This window comes from Phoenix dactylifera, chromosome 1 (assembly GCF_009389715.1).
Source record: "Phoenix dactylifera cultivar Barhee BC4 chromosome 1, palm_55x_up_171113_PBpolish2nd_filt_p, whole genome shotgun sequence".
NCBI lineage: Eukaryota > Viridiplantae > Streptophyta > Magnoliopsida > Arecales > Arecaceae > Phoenix > Phoenix dactylifera.
In genome coordinates this window covers 22,825,948-22,835,999 of record NC_052392.1, presented here as the reverse complement: position 1 = coordinate 22,835,999, position 10,052 = coordinate 22,825,948, and the positions used below count along the sequence as shown (strand labels likewise).

Genomic DNA, 10,052 nt, shown 5'->3' with positions numbered 1-10,052 from the left:
CCCTTCAATCTCTTTACAGATTGTAGTGAGAAAAAAATATATTTCATTAGAGCTATAGAAATCTAGTGCACCTGCTTTTTTTTCTTTTTTTTTTTGTTTGATAAAAGTACGAATACGTTTGTCTTAAATCAGTCACCAAGAAATTTGCATGGGGACAACAGTATACTTACAGATCATCCAAGCAGCGAGATTATATCAGCCATTAAGGCTATGTCATTTTACTTTCAGAAAAAGATAGTCTATGTTGTCCGAGTGGAGTGCATTTGAACTAACTTGACACGCAGTTGTTTGTGCTAGCTCCTCCCAGAATGTGATGATTTCTTCTATTATTAGACCAAGAGGCTACATAGTTATGAGGGCATTATAGAACCTTAATACGAGGTCGACATGATTGAGTACCCTAAAGGCCTTGATAGGGGAAAGAGGATTTCAATAAATTAGAATTCACTTGGTTCCAGAGGAAATATATTTGCGCATGAACTGAATTTATAAAATTAATGGATACTGATTCTTTTCATCACTGAAATTCCAATTTTATCCCATCATAATCTTTTCCGATCTCAAGCTTACTGGTCACAGATTTCCAGAGGAATGCTCCTTGGGGAGACCATAGCCTAGTGACAAATATTTTTAGTAGTATTCTTATATGACTTTGAACAGGTTAATTAGTTTGCGATCCAAAACTATTAGCTGGGCTATAGTCCCATGAAAAATACAATACATTGATCATGTTCCACTCTTGATCCAAGTGATGATATTTCTACAATTATCAATTTTTATGAAAGAAAGCCACATCAGGACACATCTTTGACGAAAAGGGTCCATATACTATAGGTTGCTTACTGACTATGTTTGTTTGAATACAAAATGAGCCAAGCTCAAGATGTACTTTAAGGCTCCACTAGTAAAGGACCCGACTCAAATTAAAGTATGGGTTCAAGAATACTCGTGAGCCGGTCTCGAACAAGCTGACATCTGCTCAAGCTGGAACATCCTCTCAGACATGATCAACCCAAGCATAAAACAGCTAAAATCTTGGCTTGGCTCTGCTCAGTTAATTGCTTAATATATGAACCATGTTCTCCTTAGCAATGATATACACTTGTAGACAAATAAGGTGGATACAGTCTGATCTGAGGACAACAGAACCTTTTCAAGTCTTAAATTATAATTCACTAGTATCTTTCAGGTCCGATCTCACAGAAATTGTTTTGGTTGTCCTTTACTGTAACAATCATGCTCATAAATCAACAGTCTTGAAAAGCTTTAGTTTCCTGTCGATTCAAGAACCTAATTTTCTGGCACTCAGGTAAAGAGCCTCTTGCAGTCATGATATTGTTACATGTCCTAACTTAGCTCCTTCAGCTGACTGAAGTACATTGCTCAGAAAACTACGTCATACCTTTCATACAGTTTGTACTAGTTATAATTATATGCAAAACATACCATTATAGATGCTAATTATTCTACAAATATGGAATTTACTCCTTATTAATTATGGTTGTATCTACGCAATTTGGAAATTCACTTAAAGTTGTCGGAACATAAATTATTTCTCCATGCTAATTGAGAGGTTCTAAATATGTTATACATCACATGAAGTATTTAAGTTTAAAAAACAAAGAAAAAAGAAAGAAAGAAATAAAAAAAAATGATCAGCCGAAATCATTTACACTATAACCAACTCTGAGTTCACCAAATTAACCCAAGAATGCAAGATCGGGGTGTTTATAAGGCATATAGAGAGAATGAATCTTATCTGGGTGGGCAAAATGTAAAGTGAGTCCTTGACACAAAATGTAGCAATTCTGGGCTGCAGGCATTCTCGTTTACTCACTAAGGAACCCAAAAGCACTTCGCTTCCACTATGGAGTTTCTATTGGATTGATACTGTCTCACCTTTGATCCCACTCTTTGGTGATTGCTGACAGTTTTTGAATGAAGAGACAGGTCATCTGATTTTGATCTCCGTGAACTCCTGGAGTTGGACAACCACCCACGGAAGAAATGACCCAATTTGGATTCCTTGTGTCTTACAAGGCTTTCACCTTCATCATAGTTATCTCCATGCTCATCTATGGATGGACTGGCATCCATATAATCACCATTCTTATCCTTGTCATTCTCCTCAATTACTTCAAGGATCTCTGGTGCTGTCACCGACCTTTAAGACAAAAAGAATTCAGTTGTGTGTGTCATAAAAGGGCCTTGCTCACAAACATATAAACATAACAAGCCTGCTTGCTTGTAAATGAAATAGAAGCTCCATATGAAGAAGCTCAACAATCACAAGTGGTTCTAATAAATAAAAGAGTACATTTTGTTGGGCCGTACCTCCTGTGGGGTCTCCAATTGCTTTCACTGTAGTTCAGTGAAACATGTCTCATAAAATGGAGCTGCATAAAGGATAAAATAAATAACAACTTTTCAGTGTAAATACAATTGGATTTAGAATATATGGAGACTAATCAATACAGCAATAATATGTCAAAGCCAGAAATAAACACACGTTCTACTTAGCAGATGTAATGTTCGCATGTAATGTTCATATGTTCTGTATATGACAAAAGAGTATGCGATACCGATTACAACATTATGATGATGAAATTCAAAACAGGAAAACCGTTAAGACAAATGAATTGGAAAGAACATAAGCTAATAATGCCCAGATCAGTTTCTCCTTTTTGAAAGACAGTTTTTCAAAAAGATAAAGCTAATTTACTCTTTGGGTTATATCCCAAGGAGCAGATTCAAGAAGTGAGGTTGTTAAAGATTAGGAAAATTTAAGAAATTTCTGCAAAAGTTAACATTATATATTGTGAAGCAATAAAATTATTTCATGGTTCCACTTTTCCTCAGCAGAATGTGTGTAACTGTGAAGCAATGAAGAACTGGACATGAACCAAAAGAGGGAGAAGGGCAAAAAAAAGCAAAGCATGAAACAGTATACTTCAGTATATGGTCCGAGTACCTGATGTGGTCTGCCCATTTTTACTTAATGGTAAGAATAAATGGCCATTGGAACCTTGTAATGTTGGACAAGCGTTGAGAAGTTTTGGGCTAAGGTCAACCACAATTATGCATCATAAGATATAGGGGTCCAACTCAGTTCATATTATAATCATAGAAGGTGGGACTTTTTTTCAATTTAATAATATTGGAAGGAGTTTGAGAACTATCCAATGAGTAATAAAAAGGTGATTCCTGTCATCATGGTACAATTTCCAGCCTAGAAAGGAAAGTAAAGTTCATGCTTGTGCCGTTGGTATGCTCTTGCACATTTTCATAATATCCAAAACATATATTCTTATAGGCTCCGTTACGTACTTAGCAAGGTTACACATACTAATGAATATTTTCAGGTATACCATAAAAATAAAAGATGGCTTCTAGCATATTAAAGATATTTTAAGCTAAGTCCACCAATTATAACCTATTACCTAACCATGATTTCCATAATCAATTGATGAACCCACGTAATCATTCTAAGAGGCTAGTGGTCCAAAAGTAATTTGCATTTTTAAGTGCAAAGGATGAGTCTTAATAGCACCAGTAATTACATATTAGTAAATCTTGTATCAACAACACTCAAGAACTTCAAAAGTGAATGACGACATGAGTCCTAAAGCGAACTCACAGATGTGGCACTGGATATCATACAGGCACACCTCTAGTCCACAAACATTACATTATCTAGCCACAATGTTGAAGAGAAATGGCTACCAAACTATACAAAAACATTTTATGAGGATTGAAAGCACTATACATCAAGTCAATATTAAAGGAGAACTTTATTTAATATATAAGAATGCAGCATAGGTTTCAAACATGATCTTAATTTCATATGAACATCGAGTGGATATCAAAGGAGAGCTTCATTTGAGATATAAGAATATCGCATAGCTTTCAACCATGATCATATTTTCATATCAACAAATAGATAGGCTATACTCAAAATCTCGTGTCATCAATCATGCTAACCTCATCGCCATCTTTGATTCCAAAGCTTCGAAGAGTTGTGTGATCATCGGTTAATTTAAAGCCTTCGTAGGATAAGCAAAAATGACCCCACACAAGCGACCTGCCATAAATAAGACAGACCCATTGGTATCCCCTGAATTAAAGAAATCTCTGACTGGTTACTAGTAAGTTTATGCTCAAAATCCCAATCTATCCGTTATCATAAGAAAAAACAGAAAGAATCGAAACCAATACGACATACACATGACTACTGTAAGCAAATAAAGGAAAATAAATTGAAGAAGGAAGAACAAAGAACAGGGGTAATGATTTGAACCAAGAAATATTGCATCCTCCATCCTTGGCAGAGTTGTTGAATATATTCTCGATCGCCATCTTCAGCTGCCACACGGCGGCCGTCCGCGAAATCTGGACATCTGCCGGCAACGCAAAACCAAGAAATCTCATCGCCCGCAGCTCGATGCCGAATTCACCAAGAAAATAAAAAAGAAAAAAAAAGATGGGGTTTTTTTTATTAATTATACCGAAGGAGGTGGCGTCCAATTTGATGATAGTGAGCTTGATGAGCTGCTCGGGGAGGCGGTGGTAGGAGAAGCTGCGGCGGCGGTTGGCGGGGACGCCGATGCCGACGTCGTCTTCGACGCCTGGGAACAGCGGTGGCGGAGGCGGCTGCCGAAGCTCCTCCGACTCCTCATGGATGGCCATCGTACCGCATTCCCCGTCCCCTCACCTACCCCTCTCTCTGGGGGCCCTCCAGCCATTTATGACGTCCATCTCGCGGGCGAGGGCGAGAAGGGGGAGGAGAGGACGAGGACAAAGTGATGCTCGGCCCTTTCGCTTTTCTTGGTATTGTTTCCTTTTTTTTTCTTTTGCCTTAGGTGGGGGGCGACGACGGCGAAGATTAATATTTGGGGGAGGAGGAGATGAAAAGGAGGAGGTTAGGATGTGAGGGATCATGCGCTGTGGCGGTTGCCGGTTAATGGCGGAGGGCTTGGAAATCGGGGAGATCTCTTGATTTGGTGGTAACGGCTAGATACGGACCCAAACCGAACCCGGAGGTCGGGCTAGCATGTGCTTAAATTGGGTCACTTACCATTGCGGTAGCTACGTGGCAGAGAAAAACCCATAGTGGTGGCATGGCCAAGATGGTCTTAAATCAAGATAATTTAATCCCTCACGATCTAAGATCCAAAACTACGCTCCACATATTCCATTAAAATATATTCATTAATTATATCAAATGTAATATAATTTAATACTAATATATTTATTAATATAATATATATATATTATTAATTATATAAAATATCAGAATTTGTACTCCGCATCCCGTTCGGCCGGATCGCCCGAGCTGCATGCGCCACAACTGGAGCCATTTGCTATTACCCATCCAGTAAAAGCGATGCTTGGCCGGCACCGGGGCACCCTCGAACGTTTTGAATGTATGGCATGGTATGCACTTGCTGCATGGGGCCGCTGATGCACTGAAGGGTTTGGTGCCGCACGGTGGCAGCCGCATCATACTTGAAGATTGCGTTGTTCGGCTGCTATATAATATTGATATAATATATTGATGGTATATTAATATATTATTTTTTTCGTTAGATTGAGGGGTATTTTTATCCTCAAATTTCAGCCTAAGATTATTGCCCTAGGGTGATATTGGATATCCAACCTAAAGGATCGGTTATCCTATTGCTAGGTTGGACAGTAATTTGAGAAGTGGGGGTGATTTAAGATCATTGCCACTTAGAATCACCTTTATCACCTCCACCACAACACCCTTAATCTTAGGTGATCACCACATACCAAATGTCCCCTTATAATTGTTAGCAATATATTATCTAAATAAACAAATAAATCTGAAATTACAATTAATTGAAAATCTTTATAGGAAATAATATATATATATTATTCGACATCAAAATAATTCTATTTTAACACAAAAAAAATCTATTCTAGCACAAAATACATCTATTCATTTAATAAAATTAAATCACAAAATTGCAAATCCTACATATCTACTAATATTAAATTAAAAATATAAGTTAGAGAAAATAGCCTCATTGAAGGCAGGTCGAAGCGCGTAGAAGCTGTTCTAAAGAAGTGTTTGTTTATTTTTTTTGTTAATAATATATAATTCAGTAAATCATTCTAAAATAATAATAATTTGTTTAATCTGCAAGAGGTTTATCATACCTCCATTTGGCCTCCTCAAGGAGTAATTTTCAGATCCCATTCAAATAAAAAATTCAGAAATTGGTTAATACATAATAATTAATTTATTGAATTGATATTTTAGATCTCAATTACAATAATTGATTTGCTAGCATAAAATTAATAATTAATTTTTCTAATAAGGTAATAAATCTTATAATTTATTGAATTGACATTTTAGATCTCAATTACAATAATTGATTTGCGAGCATAAAATTAGTAATCAATTATTCTAATAAGGTAATAAATCTTATAATTCATTGAATTGATATTTTAGATCTCAATTACAATAATTGATTTGCTAGTACAAAATTAGTAATCAATTATTCTAATAAGATAATAAATCTTATAATTCATTGAATTGATATTTTATTTCTCAATTACAATAATTGATTTGCTAATACAAAATTAGTAATCAATTATTCTAATAAGATAATAAATCTTATAATTCATTGAATTGACATTTTAGATCTCAATTACAATATTTGATTTGCAGGCACAAAATTAGTAATCAATTATTACTAATTCAGAAAGTTCAAACAAAAAATTTGAAAATTGGTTAATTCGTAACAACAAATTTAAGTTTGCACTTAGCCTTTTGTAAAAATTGAATTTATGTGATTTCTAGTAATTATATCCACTAACTAATAGTGTTAAAGAAAAGCTTATCAAGAAGGCATACATGCCTAAGAAAGGCTGGTACTTAAGTGAGCCTGGTGGTCCACCACCGATCTGGAGCTGATCTGACTATTATTTTTTGGATATATCAACTAGACATTCAAAATTTAATCCAAATTTTTAGTGCAATCTTTTGACATAGGCTTTTTGCCTTTATTCAGATTTCTATCCCTTCTCTATAACCTTGAACCTATGGCCTCAAATACTAGTGACCACCTTAGTGCCAAACCTGAAAAATTTGATAGCTATAACTTTAGAAGGTGGTAGAACCAAATGCGGTTCTGGCTCACCACATTAGGGTTGATCTTAGTCATAGGTGAAAGCACTACTGAAGTTGATGACGGGTCCAACCCAACTACTTCATGATATGATGCTTGCCAAAACTCAAACTGGAACTCAACCTCCTCCAACACTGAACCTTCTGCCTCCACCAGCACACCCTCTAGGACACCTGATAAAATAGACTATCATTGCATCCAAAGAATCCTAAGCGCCTTTTCTGAGAGGCTGTATGATATTTATTACACAGCCAAGAGTGCCAAAGAACTCTGGGACATCCTAAAAAGCAAATATAGTCTTAATGATGCTGGGGTGAAGAGGTTGAAGGCCTCCGACTTCAATAACTTTAGAATGGTGACTCAAAGCCTATGAATGACCAAATTCATGATTTTGAAATCCTGATCCACCAGCTTAGTGCTAATGGAATCAATTTGGATGAATCATTCCAGGTAGCCTATCTGATAGATAAACTATCTAATTTTTGGTCTGATTTTGCTAAAACTCTTAGCCATACCCAAGGAGGTCTTACCCTAACCTAAGTTTTGAACTCTATTAGAATAGAAGAGCAGCATAGGCTCAGGAGTAAAACCTCTACTAGACACAAGAATAATGTTTATAATGTAGAAGCCCCATCTAGAAAAAATCAGAATCGACCCTTCAAAAATAAGCATTACAAAAAGAAACCTTACAACCCTAGGATCCCTAACCACCATAATGGAAAACCTATCCAATCCCAGGAGCAGAAGAAGAAGAAAGAGGATGGTGGTGTCCGTTTTAGTTATGTGTGTGGTCGAACCAACCATTTGTCTCCCCAATGCTTCTATAAGAAGACTGCACCTCTTCAATCCAAGAAGAAGGGTCCACACACAATCAGTGCTCAAGTCAACATGGTGACTTCCGGCGCTGACTCCTCTGAGATAGCTTTCAGGCCTATTTTCTTCACTCCTGAAGTTAACATGACTTTACAAGCACTTGATTGATGGATTGATACCGGAGCTGGTATTCATATTTGTTCGGATCGCTCCTGATTTTTTTCTTACCAGGTCTCAAGTGGAGGAGCTGTGGTCATGACAAATAGCTCGGAGGCGCGTGTGCTAGGAGTGGGACGAGTGGACTAAAAGCTTACCTTTGAAAAAGTCATGTCCCTGCACGGCGTCCAACATGTTCTAGTTGTTAGGAGAAACCTCATTAGTAGTTCCTTGCTTGTTCAGCAAGACTATCGTCTTATTTTTGAGTCCAATAAAGTTATAATTTCTCATGGTGTAATGTTTATTGGAAAAGGGTTACTAAGTGAAGGATTATTTAAGTTGAATGTAATAGCTCCTTCAATGAATGAAAATTCTTTGATTATGAATATAGAACCTCCTTCTATTTGGTATGGTAGATTAGGTCATGTAAATTATAATTCAATTAAGCAACTAATAAACCTAAATCTAATACCAAAAAGTGATCTTAAGAACCATGAGAAATATCAAATTTGTGTAGAAGCCAAACTTCCTAGGAAGCCTTTTAAAACTGTTAATAGGAATTCAGATCTATTAGAGTTGATCCATACTGATGTTTGTGACTCGAGTAGAACTTCTAGGGGAAGTAACAGATACTTTGTGACCTTAATAGATGATCTATCCAAGTTCTGATACATCTACCTAATTAAACCAAGAATGAGGTGCTTAGCAAATTTAAGATTTTTAAGATCGCAGTTGAGAACCAACAGGAGAAGAAAATTAAAATTCTCAAATTAGATCGGAGAGGTGAATATACATCAAATGACATAATTCAATTTTGTGAAGATCATGGAATCATTCATGAAGTGACTGCACCCTATTCTCCCCAATCAAATGGAGTAGCAGAAAGGAGAATAGGACTTTAATGGATATCGTTAACTCCATGCTTATAAGCTCAGGAGTACTAGAGAATTTGTGGGGGGGGAGCTCTAGTTTCAGCCTATTATATCCTTAATAGAATTTCCTCTAAAAATAATGATCTAACCCCATATAAACTTTGGAAATATAGAAAATCCAATCTTAGCTATTTGAAAGTGTGGGGGTGCTTTGCAAAAGTGAAAATACCTGATTTAAAAAAAAAAGAAAATAGGACCTGAAACAGTAGATGCGATATTCATAGGATATGCAGCTAATAGTAATGCCAATAGATTTCTGATGATTAATTCAGAAGAAAATGATATTAGTAACAATACCATCATTGAAGCCAGAAATGCAATATATTTTAAAGACATCTTTCTACTTAGGACTAGAGTAGATAGTGGTATAGCTAGTAGCTCTAGTAGAATAAGGACAAGTGAAATAGAAGTAAAAGCAGAATCTAGAAGGAGTAAGAGATCCAGGGTAGAGAAAACATTTGAAGATGACTTCTATACCTTTCTTATAAAAAACTCTCCAACTACCTTTGATGATGCAATGAAATCCTTGGATTCACCTTTTTGGAGAGAAGTTGTGGACAATGAGATGTAGTCAATTATCCAAAATCATACTTGTGAATTGACTGATCTTCCTTCTAGCTGTAAAACTAGAGAGTACAAATGGATCTTTAAGAAGAAACTTAGGCTTGATGGCTCTATAGATAAATTTAAGACTAGATTAGTTGCCAAGGATTTTACTTAGAGACCTGAGGTAGATTTTTTTGATGTCTATGCACCTGTAGCTAGGATTACAACTATTAAGGTCCTTATAGCATTAGCCTCCATCCATATATTAGTAATTCATCATATGGATGTCAAGATAGTTTTTCTAAATGGAGACTTAAATGAAGAAGTCTATATGGACCAGCCAGAGGGATTTGTAATCCCAGGCCAAAAAAATAAAGTTTGCAGACTGGTCAGATCTTTCTATGGTCTTAAACAAGCACCCAAGTAATGGCACTTGAAATTTGATAAAACC

The 10,052-nt window shown here is 36.2% G+C and overlaps 1 protein-coding gene across 1 annotated transcript; it reads right to left on the bottom strand.

Moving 5' to 3' along the window:
* Positions 1-1,536: 1,536 nt before the first annotated feature.
* LOC103718854 lies at positions 1,537-4,950 on the bottom strand. The gene is made up of 5 exons (XM_008807850.4): positions 4,506-4,950; positions 4,298-4,397; positions 3,982-4,081; positions 2,335-2,396; positions 1,537-2,164 (listed from the first exon to the last, which is right to left on the bottom strand). The coding sequence occupies exons 1-5, from the start codon at positions 4,684-4,686 to the stop codon at positions 1,837-1,839; spliced, it is 771 nt and encodes a 256-aa protein (XP_008806072.1). The 5' UTR covers positions 4,687-4,950; the 3' UTR covers positions 1,537-1,836.
* Between the last annotated feature and the right edge of the window lie 5,102 nt (positions 4,951-10,052).

Excerpts from the sequence above, each read along its gene's own strand:
- LOC103718854 (XM_008807850.4), bottom strand. The coding sequence starts at position 4,686 with ATGGCCATCCATGAGGAGTCGGAGGAGCTTCGGCAGCCGCCTCCGCCA. Across the intron at positions 2,397-3,981 it reads GAATCAAAGATGGCGATGAG|CTCCATTTTATGAGACATGT; the intron begins GTTAGCATGATT and ends TCCTTTATGCAG. Across the intron at positions 2,165-2,334 it reads AATTGGAGACCCCACAGGAG|GTCGGTGACAGCACCAGAGA; the intron begins GTACGGCCCAAC and ends TTTGTCTTAAAG.